This window comes from Myxine glutinosa, chromosome 7 (assembly GCF_964187855.1).
Source record: "Myxine glutinosa chromosome 7, kmMyxGlut1.1, whole genome shotgun sequence".
NCBI lineage: Eukaryota > Metazoa > Chordata > Myxini > Myxiniformes > Myxinidae > Myxine > Myxine glutinosa.
This window is the reverse complement of record NC_136267.1, coordinates 56285765-56309772: the sequence shown is the minus strand read 5'-3', so window position 1 is coordinate 56309772 and position 24008 is coordinate 56285765. Positions and strand designations below refer to the sequence as shown.

General features: G+C 45.7%; 1 protein-coding gene across 3 annotated transcripts in view; it reads left to right on the top strand.

Annotated features, from left to right (window-relative positions):
- LOC137431273 (uncharacterized) overlaps window positions 1-24008 on the top strand; it is a 354360-nt gene that overhangs the window by 185190 nt on the left and 145162 nt on the right. For all 3 annotated transcript variants that reach the window (XM_078781777.1, XM_078781775.1, XM_078781776.1), the window contains exons 10-12: window positions 5235-5351; window positions 12639-14025; window positions 14126-14203. In XM_078781777.1, coding sequence (XP_078637903.1) covers window positions 5235-5351; window positions 12639-14025; window positions 14126-14203 — 1582 coding nt within the window. The remainder of the gene's footprint in view (window positions 1-5234; window positions 5352-12638; window positions 14026-14125; window positions 14204-24008) is intronic.

The following is a 24008-nucleotide window of genomic DNA, read 5'->3' as shown; positions in this document are numbered from 1 at the left end:
TTTGTAATACTCAGTTCCAGAAAGAGGATAATAAGCTTGTTACATACACGTCAGGTGGGTCGACGACAACCGTTGACTACCTGATGGTGCGTAGGCGAGATAGGGGGCACCTCCAGGACACAAAGGTGATCTCGGGGGAGGAGGCTGTTTCACAGCACCACTTGGTTGTCTGCGACATAAGGGTGGAAGGTGCGAGGAGAGCTCGGCGGGTGAAGTACCAACCGAGAATGAAGGTGTGGAGGTTGAAAGAGGTGACAGTGAGGGAGGCATTAAAAGAGAGGCTGAGTAGGCTAGAGGATGATGTGGTTGAGCTTGAAAGTGGTTGGATGTCAATGAAAGAGAGTCTGTTGGGAGCTGTTGATGAGGCATGTGGATGGAAAAAAAGACCAGCGAGGCACTAGGAAACATGGTGGTGGGATGATGAAGTTGGAAAGAGGATTGACGAGAAGAGGAAGAAGTTCAAGGAGTGACGAGAAGAGGAAGAAGTTCAGCGAAGGGTACGGGAGCAGAAAAAGCAGAGCCTGAAAGTTATAAGGCAGCCAAGAAGGCTGCAAAGAAAGAGGTAGCAAAGGCGCAGGAGGCATGTAGGAAAATGTTCGGAGAACGCTTGGATTCGGAAGAGGGTCAGAGAGCGGTATTCAGGATTGCAAAGCAGATAGCGAAAGAGAGATGTGATGTGATGGGGGTGAGTTGCTTGAAGGATGAAGTGGGACAAATCGTTGTGGACCCAGATGGAATTAAAGGAAGATGGAAAAGATATATGGAAATGCTGTTGAATACAGAGAATGAATGGGATGGCAACATGGAGAGTAACCCAGTTTTAGGACGGGCAGAGAAGATAACTGAGAAGGAAGTTGAGGAAGCGATAAAAACAATGAAGAGTAGAAAAGCAGGAGGGCCGACGGGAGTTGTGGGAGATATGTTGAAGGCAGCAGGAAGTTGGGGTGTGAAGAGTATGACAGAGATCTGTAATCTGGTGGTGAAAGAATGCCGCATTCCAGTGGATTGGGAACTGAGTACCCTCGTCCCTCTATACAAGGGGAAAGGTGACCCTCTGGAGTGTGGCTCGTACCGAGCGATAAAGTTATTGGAGCATGGAATTAAGGAATTAGAAAGGGTGTTGGAGAGGAGTATAAGGAAGAAGGTGAAGATCGACGAAATGCAGTTTGGATTTATGCCAGGAAGAGGAACGACAGACGTGCTTTTCATTGTAAGGCAGTTGCAGGAGAAGTACATGGAGAAGAGGAAGATGTTGTTTCTTGGGTTTGTTGATCTGGAGAAAGCATTCGATAGGGTTCCACACGAAGTGTTGACATGGGCATTGAGGAAGTTAGGAGTGGAGGATTGGTTGATCAGAGTAGTGATGGCAATGTACAAAATTGTTGGGACGTAAGGACGAAGCTGTAAGGTCGAAGGACGGGAACAGTGGTGAGTTTGAGGTGAAGGTGGGAGTGCATCAGGGGTCGGTACTAAGTCCGCTACTATACTGAAACGCAAAAGAAACTTACCACCTTTGAAACCTTTAAATATCAACAATAACACTGCGTGTAGTAAATGTGTGAACTTATTTGTGGACAATAGTGTCCTCACTGTCAGACAAAACGGTCACGGATGGTCACTTGAACCTTCAATGGTCACTTCATAGCACAGCTGTTGAACAGCCGTTTTGACTGTCAGTGATTAGCCAAGGGGTACGGGATGATTTTAATGAGCTGCACGTGATGTCTTGATATTGGCTTTAAAAAGGCCAGTGCAAAATGGGCATTTCAATCAACATGCCACGATTGTCAAGGGATCAACGGCAGCGTGCCCTGGGCATGCTGCAAGGCGGACTGAGCTACCGTGAGATGGCACGTCGCCTTGGCTGTTCAAACCAGACGATATCGGCCCTGGTGGACAGAGACACCCTCCACAACTCTGCAGATGACAGACCTCGATCAGGGAGGCCAAGAGTCACCACTGCAAGGCAGGACAGGCAGATGGTCCGAAGTCACCTGCGGGATCGATTCCGTCCAGCATCCCGCACTGCGGCAGAAACTCCGGGGCGTGCAAACCCACGGATCTCCAATGATACTGCACGAAGACGACTGCATGACTATGGTCTGACTGCCAGAAGACCATACAGAGGCCCCGTGATGACGGCTGCCCATCTTACCACTTGTTTGAAATGTAATAAAATTGTAACAGTTCAAAATAAAACAAACCAACAATTGCTAATTGAAACATTGGCATTTTATTGATGACATGTCACGTTTTTGACCAAGATACACCATCTCATCAGTTTGTTCTACAGTACAGAACAGCACAGGGTGCAATGTCAGTCCCCTTTCAATAGCGTGTGTGGCCACCATTGTTTTGGATACAGGCAGTGCATCGTCGGCGTATACTGCCTACCAGTCTTTGGATGGATTGCTGCTGGATTCTGTCCCACTCAGTCCTCAATGTCTGAAGCAGCTCTGCCCGTGTCCTGGCCCTGTCAACTACGCGTCTCCCAAGCTCATCCTACAGGTGCTCTATGGGATTCAGGTCAGGGGAGAGCGCAGGCCACTGCATGGTGTTGATGTTCTCGCCTTGGAGAAATGCAGTGGTAAAGCGAGCAGCATGGGGACGAGCGTTGTCATGCTGAAAGGTTCTCAGTTCTGGGTGGTCTATCAGGAATGGCAGCAGATGAGGTCGCAGGATGTTATCCACATACCGCTGGGCGTTAAGATTCCCATCCACAACCACCAGTGGCGTCCTGTACCGGCCTGATATGGCGGCCCACACCATCACACTTGGGCCACCCCACCTGTTGGCTTGACGCACACAACAATCGGCATATCGCTCACCAGTTCTTCTCCAGACACGCTCATGCCCATCAGGACTGTCCACACAGAACCTTGACTCATCGCTGAAAGCGACCTCGTTCCACTGCGCCAAGGTCCACCGCTGATGCTGCTGGCACCATCTCTGTCGGTTGCGGCGATGGGCAGCCGTCATCACGGGGCCTCTGTATGGTCTTCTGGCAGTCAGACCATAGTCATGCAGTCGTCTTCGTGCAGTATCATTGGAGATCCGTGGGTTTGCACGCCCCGGAGTTTCTGCCGCAGTGCGGGATGCTGGACGGAATCGATCCCGCAGGTGACTTCGGACCATCTGCCTGTCCTGCCTTGCAGTGGTGACTCTTGGCCTCCCTGATCGAGGTCTGTCATCTGCAGAGTTGTGGAGGGTGTCTCTGTCCACCAGGGCCGATATCGTCTGGTGTGAACAGCCAAGGCGACGTGCCACCTCACAGTAGCTCAGTCCGCCTTGCAGCATGCCCAGGGCACGCTGCCGTTGATCCCTTGACAATCGTGGCATGTTGATTGAAATGCCCATTTTGCACTGGCCTTTTTAAAGCCAATATCAAGACATCACGTGCAGCTCATTAAAATCATCCCGTACCCCTTGGCTAATCACTGACAGTCAAAACGGCTGTTCAACAGCTGTGCTATGAAGTGACCATTGAAGGTTCAAGTGACCATCCGTGACCGTTTTGTCTGACAGTGAGGACACTATTGTCCACAAATAAGTTCACACATTTACTACACGCAGTGTTATTGTTGATATTTAAAGGTTTCAAAGGTGGTAAGTTTCTTTTGCGTTTCAGTATATTTGTAGCTGTGATGGAGGTGCTGGCTCAGAACGTAAAGGAGGGTTTACCGTGTGAGTTGTTGTATGCAGATGATCTGGTGTTGATTGCGGAAAGTATGGATGGACTGAAGGAAAAGATAAACAAGTGGAAGGAATGTTTGGAGACAAAAGGACTGAAGGTGAATATCGGAAAGACAAAGGTGATGGCAAGTGGTAAAGCATGTGGTGAGGTGGAAAGAACTGGGAAGTGGCCATGTGCTGTGTGCAGGAAGGGTGTCGGAGTGAACTCCATTCAATGTACAATGTGCGCTGAGTGGGTTCATCAAAAATGCAGTGGTCTGAGAGGGTCATTAACCAGTGTGGCAGCTACATTCAAATGTAAGGTGTGCACAGAGAGAGCTGCAGATGGAGCAAATGTTGAGTTGGATCTTGGAAACGGCGTGAAGCTGGAAGGTGTGAAAACATTTTGCTACCTCGGAGACATGCTGAATGGAGAAGGTGGATCACACTCGGCAACGGTTGCTGGAGTGAGATGTGCATGGAAGAAGTTTCGGGAACTGAGTGGCGTGCTGATGAGGAGGGGAGTGTCGTTGAAGCTGAAGGGAAAGGTGTACGCTGCATGTGTGAGAAGTGTTATGATTTATGGGAGCGAGACATGGGTAATGAACGAAGGCTGGAAAGGGTGGAAATGCGAATGGTTCGGTGGATGTGCGGAGTATCGTTGAGAGAGAGGAAGACAAATGATGAATTGCGAAAGATGATGGGAATAGAGCCTGTGATTGATGCTGTGAAGAGGAACAGGTTAAGATGGTTTGGTCATGTGTTGAGGAAGGATGAAAGTGATTGGTTGAGAAGAGTGATGGAAATGAATGTAGAAGGAAGTAGAGGACGGGGAAGACCGAGAAAGACTTGGCTAAAGATGGTGGAAGAAAAAATGTGGGCAAGCAAGTCGCGGGCAAGCATTTCGCTGGCATTTCGCGAAATGCGGGCAAGCAAGTTAACAAGGAGAGATGCAGAAAATAGGGCAAAATGGAGAAGATTGTCATGGGGACCGCAAGGCCTACCCGCACTCTGGCAGGGAAAATGGCCTTAAAATGCATGTTGTTGTTGTTGTTGTTGTTGTATAGTACACTATATTTGTTGTCATTCCATTAGGTGTATAAATTCCTTCTACCAACTCTAGAGCAACCAACATAGAATTTGTCCATGAGATGTTGGCCTAAATTATTACAAATTCTTTTCTCGCATGAATACAAAGGACAATGTTTACACCAACCTTCATTGTCTTCTTTTAAATGTCCATGTTTTAGTGTGTTTTTGCATAATTGTTTGAGTTGTCATAATTGTAATGTTTTTAAAGTACAAATGGCGCTGCATGATTCATGGGTGTATGAATGAAATTGTGTATTTTTCATTGGCTGTTGGTTAATTTCAATTACTCGCTAAAATAGTTTATCTTTCAAACTCACCTGCAGAGCACCATCCATATCTTCAGACTTGGAAGCTTGAGACATGTTTTTGTGTGCTTTACTATTCTTCTGTCGTTGATTAATCCAAGATAGGCAGCCTGTGGAAGTAAGCATGGAGAATTGCATGAAATGATACGTTTGTGTGTTTTGCAGTACGCGACTTTTGGCGGCATCGTTCCTGTGACAGCGAAAAAATCACAAAGAATTGCAATATTGAATACATTCTGCACCATGCTTGAAAAGAAAGAGAACAATTTGTTTTCTTATAGAGTAAGTTTGGCTGTAGACATTGTCAATTCTTATCAGATAATAGGTATTTTGATTCAAATCTACTAAACCCCTCTCCTTTTGTCTCGCTCCATCCGCTCTCAACACGCCTACCATCCCCAACAACTCCAGGGTGTACCTGTGGTTCTAGTCTCCTTGATTAAACTTCAAAAGACCAGACCGACTGCACACCTCAACACTTTTATTCTGCACTTCTCCCATACTTGCAACCACCTTGCTGAGGCTGTGCTGTCACATTCTTTCCTCCAGGTGCTTCAAGCTCGTGGTGCATCACAGTCTCATGTCGTCCCCCATCTTTAACCATGATCTTTATTTCCCTCATTAACCTTTCCAAACACAACCCTTTTATTTGCAGGTTACTGTTTCCTCCCCTCTTTTCTCTCCTTTTCTGTTAATTAATTCCCTTGCTTACAGTGTTCAACAGTTGCCCACTTCCCTGCTTTCAGTCTATACCCTCAGGCACCTTCGTCTTCCATGAGCCTGAATCTTGTAAAGGGGTGAGGGGGTTGAATAACAATATGATGATGGGGGAAAAAATGTTGGTGCTCTTTAAGAATATTTTTTTCAATCCTTGTCCTCTACTTAAGCATTCCCACTTTACTGTATACTTTATTTCAGGCTCTTAAACAATCCTTTGAATATAAATATAAACTTAAGAATAAAATGGTAACAATTATCCATTGTGATGGATTACAAGGTGCTGACGTTTCGGGCTTTGCACTTCGTTTGAGCAAATGAGGGACCTTTGTAAATACATAATTTATTTCAACTCATCGTATCGTTAGTGTTTCTCTTAACGGTACTTCTCAATTATCCCTTTCCATTCTGCCATTCCCTCTGTTATTGCTGCCCTTTTTTCGACATTAATAGTCTGCTCATCTGCCTGAATCACTGCTGCACTCTTGGTGACTTTTTATTTTAGTTTATGTGCACCTCATAATAGTTCAAAATCTTGTATTAATGGCATGTTGTTATTGATAAAAGAAAATATCTTGAAATATATACACAAATGGCAATGGGCAATAAAAATGAGCTCAGCTGGTTTTTTTTCAAATTAGGAGCCATAAATGTGCAGTACATATGCCAGTTTAAACGGATTACTCATGTTACAGTAGCTAAACCCCTCCGTGTGGGTTCCAGCATTTTTAACTCAACTGGACCATGTCCAGCTGAGTTTTTGTCGACACCCAGTGTCCGTCGTCCGTCGTCTGTCTGTCGTCTGTAAACAATTCGACGTCTACGCTCTAAAAGTCACAAATATTGATGGAATTTGATGAAACTTGTTATGCAGCATCTTTAAGACATAAACTAGTTTGGGATTGCATTTGGGCGTTGCACGCCCAAAAATGGGCATGGTAGGGTGGCCATATTGAAAAATCAATTTTTGTCAATCATATTTCAACTTCAATTGTCAATATTCAACATATCTTGATTCAATACCATACATGTATATTGTTTGACCAAGTCTTTCTAAATAAATTGAAGTCTGATATCTGAGAAAAGTAATTGTAGTTTTACTTTTCATGCCTCACTTAAAACTCAATTTTTTCTAGTTTCCTGTTTAAACATGGAATACCTTCAATGTTACTGTACCTCTTTAGCACATATAAACTATATAGTTTGTGGTTCTATTATGCATATTCTAACCATATTGATATAGACCAGTTGAGTTCAGGTTCCCTGGAACCTTTATGAAAAAATTAGTGTTTTAAGAAGTTTTGTTCTCAACATTTTTGAAATTAAATTTCCGTATTTTCGCCTTTCATCTTTAAAGTGCCTAAATTGCTCCAATTTATGACTTGACCAGCTTGCGCCTATAAAAACCAAAACAGTTTCTTTCACCCATTCTGCTCCCTGGTTTGCCCCTGTACTCCGCCTGATGAAAACTCATGCTCGCCAACTTGAAAGACTCCGCAATAAAACAGGTCTCACAATTCACTCCCAAGCCTACAAGGACCACCGACAGCACTACAAAGATGCCCTCTCCCCCGCCCGCTCCGCCGACTACTCTCAAATTATCCACTCTGGCTCTGGAAACCCAAAAGAACTCTTCTCTACAATAAACAAACTCCTCAGCCCCCTGAACACCACCACCCAGTCATTCACAGTAGAAAACTGCATCTCCTTCCTTTCATTCTTCCAATGCAAAATTGACAACATCTACAACAGCTTAACCACCACCGCACCCGCTCCCCCTCAAACCACCTGCCCCCCCCCCCTTATCCTGCCAACCCCTGTCTCAGTTCTCCCCAGTCTCCCCTACTGACCTCTGAACTCCTCATAGGAATGAAAACTGCCACCTGCACTCTTGACCCCATCCCCTCCAGCTTTGTCAAGGCCTCCCTTCCTGCTCTCTCTCCACTTATCACTGCAACAATAAACTCCTCCCTGTCTACAGGCATCGTCCCACCATCCCTCAAAATTGCTGCTGTTAACCCCATTCTGAAAAAACCTGGACTAAACCCTGACACCCTAAACAACTTCAGACCCATCTCCAACCTACCCTTTCTGTCAAAAGTTTTGGAACACGCTGTAGCCACTCAACTCAAACATCACCTCTCTGCCAATAACCTGTATGAAACATTCCAATCCGGATTCCGCTCCAACCACAGTACTGAAACTGCTTTCCTCAAAATCACCAACGACCTTCTCCTCTCCTCTGACGCCGGCAACCTCAACATTCTCATCCTCCTCGACCTCAGTGCCGCCTTTGACACCATCAATCATACCATCCTCCTCACCCGACTTGAAACCACCTTTAACATTACCGGCACTGCCCTCTCTTGGATCAAATCATACCTCTCTGACAGACGCCAGTTCATCTCCATCAATAACTGCAAATCCCCCACTGCTCCCCTCCCCCCAAGGTGTCCCCCAAGGTTCAGTTCTTGGCCCCCTCCTCTTCATCCTGTACCTGTCCCCCCTTGGTCACTTAATCCGCCGTCATGGTCTCCAATTCCACTGCTTCGCCGATGACATCCAGCTTTTCATCTCCACCACGTCCATCTCCACCGCCACCCACTCTATCCTGACAAACTGCATCACTGAAATAAAATCCTGGCTTCAAGTCAACTTCCTCAAACTTAACTATGATAAATCTGAAATAATCATCATTGGCCCAAAAACGCTCACCAAATCCACTCATAACTTTGCCCTCAACATCGACGGTTTCCCAGTATCCACCTCCCCTCACATCCGGAATCTTGGCATCATCTTTGACCAAACCCTCTCCTTCGACAAATACACTAAACAGATCACAAAGACAGCCTTCTTTCACCTGAAAAACATCGCCCGTCTCCGTCCATCCCTCTCCTCCACGGCTGCAGAAACCCTCATCCACGCCTTCATCACCTCCCGTCTGGACTACTGCAACAGCCTCCTCTATGGTTCACCCTCAATAATCACCAATAAAATCCAATACATTCAGAACTCCGCTGCCCGTCTACTCACCCAATTCCCGGACCCGTGACCACATCACCCCCGTCCTTTATAAGCTTCACTGGCTCCCCATCCCCCAGAGAATCCAGTACAAAATCCTCCTCTTGACCTACAAAGCCCTCCATAACCTGGCCCCATCCTACCTGACTGACCTCCTCTCCAGACACACTCCCACCCGCAACCTCCGCTCTGCTGGTACCAACCTCCTGACCCCCCCCCCCCCCACCCCCCACCCGGACCAAATTCAGATCCTGGGGGGGCAGGGCCTTCTCCATCGCTGCTCCCACCCTCTGGAACTCACTACCTCACACCATCAGAGACTCCTCCTCACTCACCACATTCAAAACATCACTCAAGACCCACCTGTTCAACACTGCATTCAACATTTAACCCACAGCATTTAACCCCTGACTATCTCCTCCTTCTCCTTCCTTTTGCTTTGATTATTTACCTATTGATTTTTGTCTTTTTGCACTTGTTTTTTTGTACTCTGTCAAAGCGCCTTTGGGCTTCTTGAAAAGCGCTATATAAAATAAATGTATTATTATTATCTATATAATAATAGCGTAAGGACTCGACTTTGTTATCCCTTTTATGCCGCACCCAGTGACCCGATGCCCACGGCACTAATGGATTTACGATCTACGAACCGCGCTCTTTGTTTATCACGTACAGCCATACTCGAAAAATCTGAATTAGCCGACGTTGGGGCCCAAAAGCATCCGATTAACTGCCGATACGACGCCATCTTACAACGCCATCGTATTGGCGTCTGCTGGGCGAAGGCAAAGCAAGCCGTCCGCTGATTGGACAATCCAGAGCATGCATTTGTGCTGGTGTCGGCGATCGTTGTTCATATACGCACTCTTCATTCTCATCTTTCTTCCTAACTCTAACTCGGACAAGCAAATCCCTTATGCCATCCATAATGGTACACTCTGTCCATACACCACATCCTCCCTTCCGTGGATGTTCCACGGGTTTCGGCTAGTTATTATTATTACTTGTACAGTTGGTGTAGATCATGTTTTTTATGTTTCGATTTAGAAATGCCGCCAAAGAATAGCAGTTCCATGCTGATGGGGATATTAAAAATTGAATTGCTTGTCTTCGTCAAGCGGTTCTTAACATAAGTTAGCATAAACTTATGTTCTGGCCTGGTCAGAGTCCCGATTTGAACCCCATATAGATTATTTGGGCTTATATTCAGTACAAACGTATTGGAAGGAAATTTGCAATTTCTGATCAACTTTGGGAAAGATGTCAAACATGAATGGGACAATATTGACATTTCTCGGTGCAAGAAGCTTTGTGAAAGTTTGACCAAAAGACTGGATTATTTAAAGAAAGCAAAGGGCCAAGCTATTCCATCCTGATTTGTACAGTTATTTCTGCATGTTCTGCATCTTTGGTGGTTTTTTAATGTATGGTAAAATAGTTATGACAAAAAATGTTTACAAATTGACGGCTCATTTTTTTTTGCCCTCGAGTGTATGCACAGCACATTCAGAAATTATTCACACCCCTTGACTTTTTTCACATTTTGTTGTGGTACAGCCTGAATTTAATGCACAAAATACCCCATAATGTCAAAGTGGAATTTTATTTATTTATTTATTTTGAAAAAATAATAAAAATGAAAAACTGAAATGTCTTGAGTCAATACGTATTCAACCCCTTTGCTATGACACCAAATTGAGCTCAAGTGCATCCAATTTCCTTTGATTATTCTTGAGATGTATACAACTTGATTGTAGTCCACCTGTGGGCAATTCAGTTGATGGGACATGATTTAGAAAAAAAAAACACCTTTCAATAAGGTGTACGAGAAAGTAATGTCTTTACAGCTGTGTATTCCTCTTTGAAAAACGACATTACTGTCCAGTGCACCTAATAGATAAGGTCCTACAGTTGACTGCATAACAGAGCAGGAACTCTATAACAAAGTCCAAGGAACTGTCCATAGAACTCTGAGATTGAATTGTGAGGAGGCATAGATATGGAGAAGGGTATAAAACAATTTCTAGAGTGTTGAAAGTTCCCAAGAGCACAGTGAGCTCCATCATTATGAAATTGGAAGAATATGGAACTACCCAGACTCTTACGAGAGCTGGCCTTCTGACTAAACTGAGCAACTGGGCAAGAAGGAACTTTGCCAGGGAGGTGACCAAGAACCCAATGACCACTATGACAGAACTCCATAGTTCCTTTCTTGAGATGGGATAACCTGCCAGTAGGACAACAGTCTCTGCAGCACTTCACAAATCTAGGCTTTATGGGAGAGTGGCCAGACAGAAACCAAAAAGTGAAAACACACATGACAGCATGCCTGGAGTTTGCAAAAAGCCACATGAAAGACCCTGAGAGCATGAGGCAAAGATTCTGTGGTCTGCTGAGACGAAAATTGAACTCTTTGACCTGAATGCAAAGTGCTACATATGGCAGAAACCGAGCACAGCTCATCACCAATCTAACATCTCTACCGTGAAGCAAGGTGGTGGCAGCATCATGCTATGGGGATGCTTTTCAGTGGCAGGGACTGGAAGACTTGTAAGGATAGAGGAACAAAGAATGAAGCCGCATACACGGCAAAAACTTGAGATCCTGCTTCAGAGTGCAAAATACCTTAGACTGCACCAAAGATTTATGTTCCAACATGACAATGACCACAAGCTTACACCAAATCAACACTGGAATGGCTTCAGAACAAGAACGTGAAATCTTTGAGTGGCCCAGCCAAAGCCCAGACTTGAATCCCATTGCGAATCTGTGGTAAGATCTGAAGATTGCTCTTCACCAATGCTCCCCATCCAACTTGATAGAGCTTAAGCAAATCTGCAATGAAGAATCGGAGTAACTTCCCAAATCCAGGTGTGCAAAGTTGATATAGACTCAAAGCTGTAATCGCTGCCAACGACCCTTCCACTAAGTATTGACTCAGACGGTTGGATACTTGTGTAAATTAGATATTTCTATATTTCATTTATAATTTTTTTGGAAGAATTTCTAAAAAAACAAAAATTCCACTTTGGCATTATAATGTACAGGGTGTCCACAAAGTTGTGCATCACAGGCAAAATATTTATTTCTAAGGTTGGCTACATCAGTTGTTCGACATGTGTCCCAGCAATCTCAAAACATGTTTTTAAGAGGCTAATAGAGCATAAAACAAAAATACATAAAAAAATACATGAGATAAATTAAATAATTTCCTATGACGCACGACTTTGTGGTCACCCTGTAGATCAATGACAAAATTAAATCCATTTTAAAATCAGGCTGTAACAAAACAAAATGTGAAAGAATGCAAGGGGTGTGAATACTTTCTAATGGCACTATATCACCACACAACCTTTGCTGATTTTTATTTTACTCACATGTAAGACCCATCTCTGAGCTGATGGGATTACCAATCTCTGCTGCGATGTTTAATCCATGGGTCATGAACAAAAAAGGATTCTTGGGAGATCCTGCCCTCTGTGGAAATAACTAGCCTTGCAAGTAGGCATTTGCAGTTTTGCCTTGTATTCCCAAACACAAACCTTTCCTTTTTTTTTTTTTGCATCACAAAAAAAGGCATTTTTTTCCCTCACTTGACCAGTTATCATGCAACATACACATGAGGTGCTTAGCCATCATCTACTTTGGTCGTTTCCCATTTGCCATCTTAAGATGCCTGACATATATATCCAAGCTTCTTTGGTTTCTTGCACATGTCGAAACGCAATGGTGCTCTGTCATTTTGTTTGTTTGTTTTTAATTAATTTCAAGTGGGTTATGACAAGTTTTGTTTGGCTGAATGGATATATTGAAGTTTTTATTTTGTTGCAGATTGTGAATGAAGACCCTGAAATATTTGCCCCACCAGTACCACCAAATGACAAAGAACCAATAAAACATCCTTTGCCACACAATGAGATTCCACACAATCACATGGGTGAGATGCCACCCGAGGCTGGTGAAATGCCAATTGGTGAGACGCCACGTGGTGAGATGCTACGTGGTGACACGCCGCATGTTAAGACGCAGCGTGGTGAGACGCCCCGTGGTGAGATGCCGTGGGGTGAGCCGCTACGTGGTGAGACGCCTCGTTTTGAGACATCTCGTTTTGAGACGCTGCGTTCTGAGACGCCGCGTGCTGAGACGCCGCGTGGTAAGACGCCGCTGGGTGAGATGCCCCGTGGTGAGATGCCCCGTGGTGAGATGCCGCGCGGTGAGATGGTGCGTGGTGAGAAGGTGTATAGTGAGACAGCACGGGGTGAGATGCCGCGTAGTGAGATGCCGTGGGGTGCGATGACGCTTGGTGAGATGCCCCGTGATGAGATGCCTCGTGGTGAGATGACGCGTGGTGAGATGACACGTGGTGTGATGCCTCGGGGTGATATGCCACGTGGTGAGATGCCGCGTGGTGGGATGGCGCGTGGTGAGATGGCGCGGGCTGAGATGCCGCAGAGTGAGATGCAGCGTGGTGAGATGCAGCGTGCTGAGATGCCGTGGGGTGAGATGCCACGGGGTGAGATGCCACGGGATGAGATGCCGCGTGGCGAGATGCCGCGTGGCGAGATGCCGCGTGGCGAGATGCCGCGTGGCGAGATGCCGCGTGGCGAGATGCAGCGTGGTGAGATGCAGCGGGGTGAAATGCAGCGGGGTGAAATGCCGCATGGTGAAATGCAGCGGGGTGAAATGCCGCGTGGTGAGATCCAGCGTGGTGCGATGCAGCGTGTGGAGATGCCGCGGGATGTGATGCAGCGTGGGGAGATGCCACAGGGTGAGATGTCGTGGGCTAAGATGCAGCCTGGTGAGATGCAGCGTGGTGAGATGCAGCGTGGTGAGATGCAGCGTGGTGACATGCAGCGTGGTGACATGCAGCGTGGTGACATGCAGCGTGGTGAGATGCCGCGGGGTGAGATGCCGCGGAGTGAGATGCAGCGTGGTGAGATGCAGCGTGGTGAGAGGTCACCGATTGAGAGGCCACAGAGTGAGAGGCCACCGAGTGAGAGGCCACGGAGTGAGAGGCCACGGAGTGAGAGGCCACAGAGTGAGAGGCCACAGAGTGAGAGGCCACAGAGTGAGAGGCCACAGAGTGAGAGGCCACAGAGTGAGAGGCCACAGAGTGAGAGGCCACAGAGTGAGAGGCCACAGAGTGAGAGGCCACAGAGTGAGAGGCCACGGAGTGAGAGGCCACGGAGTGAAAGGCCACGGAGTGAGAGTCCACAAGGTGAGATCTTTTTTCGTAGCACGTGTGTTGCATCATCAGCATCTTTTTATCCGAAAGTTTCACGGAGATCAAGCCTGATACAAATGCTATTATTTCACAGATCTAGACTTGCGCAGTCCTCCGTTGAAGCATCCAAGAATGAACAGCAGCAGAATGCCAATGGAAGATTTTGAGGATGGTAGATGGCACCATTTTAATGAAGAATAATTAATGCAACATAGGATTGTCTGTGTTGCAAAGTGAGAATGCTGAAACTTTTGACTTCATGGATGTGTTTTGACTGGTTGGTAGGGGTGGGTTGGGAGGTCGTGAGTACTTGTGTATCAATGATGAGGATGTGGCAGGGTAGAGATGAATGAGCATGTATGTTGGGGTGTAAATAACTTTGCCTCTTTTGTGCTTGTGACATAAACAGACATGTCATATTACGTAAATTAATGTAACTTCATGAAATTAGGAAGTTTCGAGAAATCAGTACCGGTACCCTGATATATTCATTGCAGCTTGTTATTTATTTACTTATTTATTTTTCAATGGATAAATTAATTCAAATAATGTTGTCATATTGGGCTTACCGGAAGCACCCGCTCCATAAGGAAGCGGCCAGTGGGATCATTTTGTTTTCTTTATGAATACCATTACAGACTGCCCATCCAACGGGCATATTTTTCCTGGCAGGCACATCCCTTTATTTGGTCAATGTATCGGAAACAGACCGCAGCCTCGATCGCTCCTGAAAATAAATAAAAAATAACCCGGTTACATATATGAAGCAAAACATACCTACTGCTTATGCGCATGTGTAATACACTACATGGCCAAAAGTATGCAGACACCCATTCTAATTAGTGGATTTGGCTGTTTCAGCCATACCCATTGCTGACAGGTATATATAATCAAGCACACATGCAATCTCCATAGACAAACATTGGCAGGAGAATGGGCCGTACTGAAGAGCTCAGTGACTTTCAACGTGGCACCGCCATAGGATGCCGCCTTTCCAACAAGTCAGTTTGTCAAATTTCTGCCCTACTAGAGCGGCCCCAGTCAACTGTAAGTGCTGTTATTGTGAAGTGGAAACGTCTCGGAGTAACATCAGCTCAGCCGCAAAGTGGTAAGCCACACAAGCTCACAGAACGGGTCTGCCGAAGCGTGTAGCGCATAAAAATTGTCTGTCCTCAGTTGCAACACTTATGAACGAGTTCCAAACTGCATCTGGAAGCAACGGCAGCACAACAACTGTTCGTCGGGAGCTTCATGAAATGGGTTTCCATGGGTGAGCAGCGGCACACAAGCCTAAGATTACCATGCAAAATGCCAAGAGTGTAAAGCTCGCCACCGTTGGACTCTGGAGCAATGGAAACGCGTTCTCTGGAGTGATGAATTACGCTTCACCAGCTGGCAGTCCGACAGATGAATCTGGGTTTGGTGGATGCCAGGAGAATGCCACCTGCCCGAATGCATAGTCCCAACTAAAGTTTGGTGGAGGAGGAATAATGGTCTGGGGCTGTTTTTCATGGTTCGGTCTTGGCCCCTTCGCCACCTTTACCCTACCGGTGTAAACCTTTACCTCTACCTTCCTTTACCCTTTACCCCTACCGGTGTGTACCCCGGTTTAGAATAGGTACACCGTTTCCCTGCGTGTCGTAAGAGGCGACTAAAAGGGTTGGCGTCAGGGAGGGCATCCGGCCATAAAACATTGCCTCAAAAAACGGAACCATGACAATCACAACTACATATGGGCAGGGTACAGCCCAAAGTACCCCGTGGGGGACCTCACTCGCTCTCGTCAAAACTCAAGGTGGGGAACCCGATCGAAGCAAGGGTGAAAATCACTCCATTTATGACGACGAAACTTCTGATGCTCCACGTTGAGATCAGTTTCTGAGGTTTGGGACATGGAATGTAGGGACAATTACAGGGAGATCAGGAAAAGTGGTGGAAGTAGTGCTCAGAAGAAGAGTGCACATATGTTGTGTGCAGGAGATGAGATGGAAGGGAAGTGGTGTTAGAATGGTGAAAGGTAGGCAGGGACAGAAATACAGGTTTGTGCGGCAAGGGTGCCCAGAAGGCGTGCATGGCGTGGGTGTCCTGTTTTCTGAGGAGTTTGTAGACAGTGTGGTGAGTGTGACTAGAGTGAGTGAAAGGTTGATGATGGTGAAAATGATGAATGGAAAGCTCTTGGTGAACGTCATCTCGGGATATGCTCCGTTGGTCGGTCAGAGCGATGAAGAGAAGGACAAGTTCTGGTGTGCAATGGAGAAGCTAATGGAAAACGTGAAAGATGAGGAAGTTGTGGTAGGAGGAGACCTAAATGGACATGTGGGAAGGAGTATAGAAGGTGATGAGGGAGTTCATGGGGTTACGGATATGGTGTGAGGAATGGAGAAGGTGAAAGGATTTTGGACTTTGCTGATGGAGCTGGTTTCTTGATTTGTAATACTCAGTTCCAGAAAGCGGATAATAAGCTTGTTACATACACATCAGGTGGGTCGACGACAACCGTTGACTACCTGATGGTGCGTCGGCGAGATAGGGGGCACCTCCGGGACACAGCGGTGATCCTGGGGGAGGAGACTGTTTCACACCACCACTTGGTTGTCTGCGACATAAGGGTGAAAGGTGCGAGGAGAGCTCGGCGGGTGAAGTACCAACCGAGAATGAAGATGTGGAGGTTGAAAGAGGTGACGGTGAGGGAGGCATTAAAAGAGAGGCTGAGTATGGTAGACGATGATGTGGTTGAGCTTGAACGTGGTTGGAAGTCAATGAAAGATACTGTTGGCAGCCGTTGGTGAGGTATGTGGATGGACAAAAGGACCACCGAGGCACTCGGAAACATTGTGGTGGGATGATGAAGTTGGAAAGAGAATTGACGAGAAGAGGAAGAAGTTCAAGGAGTGGTAGAAGGCGAAGGGTACGGGGGCAGAAAAGGCAGAGCATGAAAGTTAGAAGGCTGCAAAGAAAGAGGTAGCAAAGGTGCAGGAGGCATGCAGGAAAATGTTTGGAGAACGCTTGGATTCAGAAGAGGGTCAGAGAGCGGTATTCAGGATTGCAAAGCAGATAGCAAATGAGAGGTGCGATGTGATAGGGGTGAGTTGCTTGAAGGATGAAGTTGGACAAATCGTTGTGGACCCAGATGGAATTAAAGGAAGATTGAAGAGATATATGGAAATGTTGTTGAATGCAGAGAACGAATGGGATGGCAACATAGAGAGGAACTCAGTTTTAGGACCGGCAGAGAAGTTAACTGAGAAGGAAGTTGAGGAAGCGATAAAATCAATGAAGAGTAGAAAAGCGGGAGGGTCGACAGGAGTTGTGGGAGATATGTTGAAGGCAGCAGGAAGTTGGGGTGTGAAGAGTATGACAGAGATCTGTAATCTGGTGGTGAAAGAAGGCCGCATTCCAGTGGATTGGGAACTGAGTGCCCTCGTCCCTCTATACAAGGGGAAAGGTGACCCTCTGGACTGTGGCTCGTATCGAGCGATAAAGTTATTGGAGCATGGAATGAGGGTGTTGGAGAGGAGGACAAGGAAGAAAGTGAAAATCGACGAAATGCAGTTTGGATTCATGCCAGGACGAGGAACGACAGACACGCATTTTATTGTCAGGCAGTTGCAGGAGAAGTACATGGAGAAGAGGAAGAAGTTGTTTCTTGGGTTTGTTGATCTGCAGAAAGCATTCGATTGGATTCCACACGGAGTTGTGACATGGGCATTGAGGAAGTTAGGAGTGGAGGAATGGTTGATCAGAGTAGTGATGGCAATGTACGAGAGAGCGCGCACAGCTGTAAGGACGAAGGATGGGAACAGTGGTGAGTTTGAGGTGAAGGTGGGAGTGCATCAGGGGTCAGTACTAAGTCCACTACTATTTGTAGCTGTGATGGAGGTGCTGGCTTGGAATGTAAAGGAGGGTTTACCATGGGAGTTGTTGTATGCTGATGATCTGGTGTTGATGGCGGAAAGTATGGATGGACTGAAGGAGAAGATGAACAAGTGGAAGGAATGTATGGAGACAAAAGGTCTGAAGGTGAATATCGGAAAAGCGAAGGTGATGGCAAGTGGTACAGCATGTGGTGAGGTGGAAAGAACTGGGAAGTGGCCGTGTGCTGTGCACAGGAAGGGTGTCGGAGTGAACTCCATTCAATGTACAATGTGCGCTGAGTGGGTTCATCAAAAATGTAGTGGTCTGAGAGGGTCATTAACCAGTGTGGCAGCTACATCCAAGTGTAAGGTGTGCACAGAGGGAGCTGTAGATGGAGGAAATGTTGAGTTGGATCTTGGAGACGGCGTGAAGCTGGAAGGTGTGAAAACATTTTGCTACCTCGGAGACATGTTGAATGGAGAAGGTGGATCAGACTCGGCAACAGTTGCCAGAGTGAGATGTGCAAGGAAGACGTTTCGGGAACTGAGTAGCGTGCTGACGAGGAGGGGAGTGTCGTTGAAGCTGAAGGGAAAGGTGTATGCTGCACGTGTGAGAAGTGTTATGATTTATGGGAGCGAGACATGTGTAATGAACGTAGAGCAGCAACGAAGGCTGGAAAGGGTGGAAATGGGAATGGTTCGGTGGATGTGAGGAGTGTCGTTGAGAGAGAGTAAGACGAATTATGAATTGCGAAAGATGATGGGAATAGAGCCTGTGATGGATGCTGTGAAGAGAAACAGGTTGAGATGGTTTGGTCATGTGTTGAGGAAGGATGAAAGTGACTGGTTGAGAAGAATGATGGAAATGAATGTAGAAGGAAGTAGAGGACGGGGAAGACCGAGAAAGACTTGGCTGAAGGTGGTGGAAGAAGAAATGCGGTCAAAGGGGTTAACAAGGGGAGATGCAGAAAATAGGGCAAAATGGAGAAGATTGTCATGGGGCCCGCAAGGCTAACCCCCGCTCTTGCAGGGAAAATGGCCTTAAAATGCCTGTTGTTGTTGTTGTTGGTCTAGGCCCCTTCGTTACAGTGAAGGGAAATCTTAACGCTGTAGCATCATACAATGTCATTCTCGACGATTGTGTGCTTCTACCTTTGTGGCAACAGTTTGGGGAAGGCCCTTTCCTCTTTCAGCATGACAATGCCCCCATGTACAAAGCGAAGTCCATACAGAAATTGTTTGTCCAGATCGGTATGGAATAACTTGACTGGCCTGCACAGAGCCCTGACATCAACCCTATCGATCACCTTTGGGATGAATTGAACGCTGACTGGCTAAAGGCCAGTGACCTTGGAAGCCAGGCCTAATCGCCCAACATCAGTGCCTGACCTCACTGATGCTCTTGTGGCTGAATGGAAGCAAATCCCCGCAGCAATGTTCCAACATCTATTGGAAAGCTTTCCCAGAAGAGTGGAAGCTGTTATAGCAGCAAACACGGGACCAACTCCATATTAATGCCCATGATTTTGGAATGAGATGTTGTTCAGCACATAGAGGTGTGATGTTTGGGTGTCCACATACTTTTGTCCATGTAGTGTACATCGTGCTTATTTCGCTCAGATAATTCCACTTGCACCACTCCCGCAAACGACGAAAATGTGAAGATGGGCAAAAAAATTCAAAACTTGATCGAATCAAACAAAACTAGCACAGGCACAACTTCAGGGAAACGTGTTCTCTGGAGGTGCCCTCATTAGTCCCTGAAAGTTTCTGCTTCCAATGTCAATTCCTCTCAGAGGAGTTGATGAAACATACACACATGCTTTCCGTTCATTATAGGCCATGGGCTACCTAGACCCCTGGTGCACCCCCCCCCCCCCCCCCCGCCCCACCAACCTACCACCCAAGGTTTTTTTTAAGCCTTGGGGTGTCCTGAACACGAAATTGAATGTTAACAGTGAAAATATAGGGACGAACTTTCCTGCGTCAAACACCATGGTGACTATCCGTTAACCACCTGTTAACCTTCACACAACTCCGTGTGCCTTCTCCATGTCGGCTTGCCTCTTCCGCTGTTCATCGTCAGTGCTACAAGCTTGGATCAGCGGATCCAAGCTCGTAGGCATGCTTCACAGCTGTATCCGTGTCGATAGTGGAGCTGTACACGATGAATGATTTGTTGCAGCCCATGTTACAGAATGATAGTTTGTCCTTGTATTGATCATGCGTCTGCAGCTTTATTTTCAGGTTTTCGCTCCTGTATTCTGGATTAGGGTATTGCGAATCCTGCAGGGATGATATGTAAATGTTGCGTAAATCCGTTAGTTTCAGAATTTGTTTCTTTTCGAGGACATCTGTGTCCAGTATGCTACAGACAGCCTTGAATGCTTCTCCGTGTGCCTTCTCCATGTCGGCTTGCCTCTTCCGCTGTTCATCGTCAGTGCTTCTCCACTTTTGCGGCTTCTGTACATATTTGGCCCGACAGGACTTGTGATATTTGGCCTCGCATGCGAACAGATCATGCCCTCTGATCCGACGTAGCAAGCTCTCATCACTTTGCTCCTCAGCTGACGCGACAACATTTTTCCCTCCGTCAAATTCAAACATTGACAAACCTTCTGATGTCCACGATCCACTTGATTTGATCTTCTTCCTCCCTTCAGACTTACAAAATAAACAGTCGGGGTTGAAGAGGACGCGATCACCTTCGGACGACCGACTTGGTCTCGGGGCAGTACCTGTTTCAAGTGGGTCAGATGGTTCAGATGGTTGCAGGCGATCCAGATTCATAGTGAAGCGTTGGTAACATTGTCGGTGATAACCATGATGGTCTGACAGGGTACTGGGTATTAGATCACATGATCCTTTCATCCTGTGTGTAGAATCCACTGGTTGGGAAAGCCGTCTTTGTCTGATGTCCTGCAACTTCGACAATTTGTTCTCGGCGGTACTGGTGCTCGAAAGAAGCTGAAGTGGTCCATACTTTAATCCTGGAACATGGACAATGCATTCGGGTATATGTTTCTGTGTCTGTGTTTCTTCATTACTTGTAGAACCACTATCGTGTCGTGTTTTTTTCTGGGGAGGTGGACCAGTCTCCATCGGCGTGGAGGGGTCAGTAGGATCAGACATGATCAGGCTGCGTCATTTGGTGCATTCACACTGGACCTGAAAAGACACGTTTAAAGTCATATTTAGAAACAGAAGACAATCAAATATATGTGTAATATTTCGTATTTATGTGTAAAACCAAGGTAAGAGAATCAGGAGACGTATATATTCACTTGGTTGAATTGGTTGAATTGAACTTGGTTGAACTTGGTTGAATTCACTGGAAATTGAAACTTAACTACAATTGTTGTGAATTTTCATAGCCATGTCACACGACATGTATTAGTAAAAACTTAACTAACCTGTGACGAAGTCCTTTCAGAATTGCCTGGGTAGAACTTAACTATATTTTCACATGTACAACAGGAGATATAACTGAAAACAAAAACTGTATGGCGAATAATCGTAAAGAGTGTTGGAGAAAACATGAATTCCATGAATCGCGTTGGCGGCCTTAAATTCCATATGTTGTATTGGGGGCTCGGCTTTGCTGATTAAAATCCATAAATCTTGTACTGTGGATTAAATTCCCTAAATTTCGTCCGGTAAAGAATTCCCTAACATTCCCAGAATTCCCAAATTTGGGAATTTTTCCAACATTACCAAATTTTTCAAAAATTGGAAAAATTTTGTGTGAAGGTTAACAGGTGTTAACGGATAGTCACCATGGTGTTTGACGCAGGAAAGTTCGTCCCTATATTTTCACTGTTAACATTCAATTTCGTGTTCAGGACACCCTAAGGCTTAACAAAAACCTTGGGTGGTAGGTTGGTGGGGGGGGGGGGGGGGGGGGGGTGCACCAGGGGTCTAGGTAGCCCATGGCCTATTATATATAGATTTGCAGAATGTATATCTCAACCAGTGCATAACTCACAAAGGAAACTTCAAGAGACACACAAGACGTAACTTACACTCTAATCCTCTTTAATGCTATAAGCCTGGCTTACACTTGATTGGTTGAGGGCAATGAAAATGTAATGTGAAAAATAGCCCAGCAAGGAACAGATAACATAATAAACAAGAAAGGGCAATCAGAGATTGCCGACCCTCGCCAGGACGTGTTTTTAGTGTTTTTTAAGACTTTTGTGTTAAAACAACTATGGCGGCTGAACCACGTGACCGATTTTTTTTCTCCACCAATGTGTCCCTAGATGAAGCTCAAGAGATTTCATCCTGATCGGATGAAGTTTTGTACTTGTCAAATTATAACTTCTTAATGGAGGCGCCTATGTATGACATCATCATTTACATGTTATTCCCCACGGAGAGTTCTTTACAATCAGCCATGTCTCAATTTTTTTCTGTGCAGCTTTCGGAGACATAAAGCTGCAAAGTTTTTCCAAAATGGCGCCCGTACCATGTGAACTATCACGTCATCATTATCATTTTAAAATTCTACAGGAGTAGTCGCACCTCTGGTGAAAGTTTCCTGTCAATCGGACCAACGGTTGCAGAGAAAATCATATTTATTATATGCGGACAAACAAACAAACAAATGAAAAATCGGTCAGAGACCGAGGACTTCCCGGAATATACTTTTATCGGCCATTTTGGACAAATATGGTGGCCGAACCACGTGGCCGATGACGTCATCATTATTTATTTACTATCATCTATTTTATCATCATTATCTAAACTAATTTATTCCTCGGTTATGCTCAAGAAATTTCATCTTTATCGGATGAAGTTTTGTACTTGTCGAATAATGACGTCATAATGGACGCACCTATGACGTCATCATTAACATATTTTATTCCCCTTGGAGAGTTCTTTACAATGAGCCACGTCTCAATGTTTTCTATTCAGCACTTTCGGAGATATAGAGGTGCAAAGTTTTTCGGTTTTTCCAAGAGTGCGGCCGAACCACGTGACCGATGACGTCATCAATTGGGCACAGTCTATTCCAGGGCAAAACAAATATGTGTGTAAAATTTGGCGATTCTACGTGCAACGGTGTTGACGCAGTGCTGCGCACAGACAGGCAAACAGATGAAAAATCGGTCAGAGACCGAGGACTTGCCGGAATGTACTTTTTATCGGCCATTTTGGACAAATATGGCGGCCGAACCACGTGTCCGATGACGTCATCATTATTTGTTTTCTAAACTAATTTATTCCTTGATGATGCTCAATAAATTTCATCTTGATCGGATGAAGTTTTGTACTTGTCGAATTATGACGTCATAATGGAGGCACCAAAGACATCATCATTAACATATTTTATTCCCCATGGAGAGTTCTTTTCAATGAGCCATGTCTCAGTTTTTTCTATTCAGCACTTTCGGAGATATAGAGGTGCAAAGTTTTTCGGTTTTTCCAAGATGGCGGCCGAACCACGTGACCAATGATGTCATCATTAATTTCTTTCTCCACCATTTTATGCCGTCATGTCGCTCAAGAAATTGCATCTTGATTGAATGTAGTTTTGTCCTTGCGAATTATCAAATTATGACGTCATAATGAAAGCGTTGGGCCAAGAGAGTTAAAAATTGGGCACAGTCTATTCCAGGGCAAGACAAATATGTGTGTAAAGTTTGGCGATTCTACGTGCAACGGTGTAGACGTAGTGCTGCGCACAGACAAACAGACAAACCAACCGATCAACATACTTGCCGGAATCTTTTCTGGCAAGTACAAACAGACAGCCAAATAGACAAACGGACTCAAATGCAATACCCTCTCCTCTCGTGAGGGTCATGAGGCAATTGGGTGGGGTCGGGCTGCCTGGGGTTGATGAGATTGAAACTCTCTCTCACTTCTGCCAAACTCTTCATCTTTTCACCTTGTTCTAAACCCTCTCGCACTTGTGCGTGCACACTTCCTTTCCTTGTTCCTGTAAATATTAAGTTTGGAATATAAAACTATTCTTGATTGTGAAGGCTCGCGTCTTTCTGCATTGACAGACAGGTAGAAAAATTAATGGAATCGACACCATTGAGAGATCGGGCAAAAAACGATATACAGCACGATATCTCAAAGTTTTTGATGGATGAGGCCGAAACGTGGTGTACA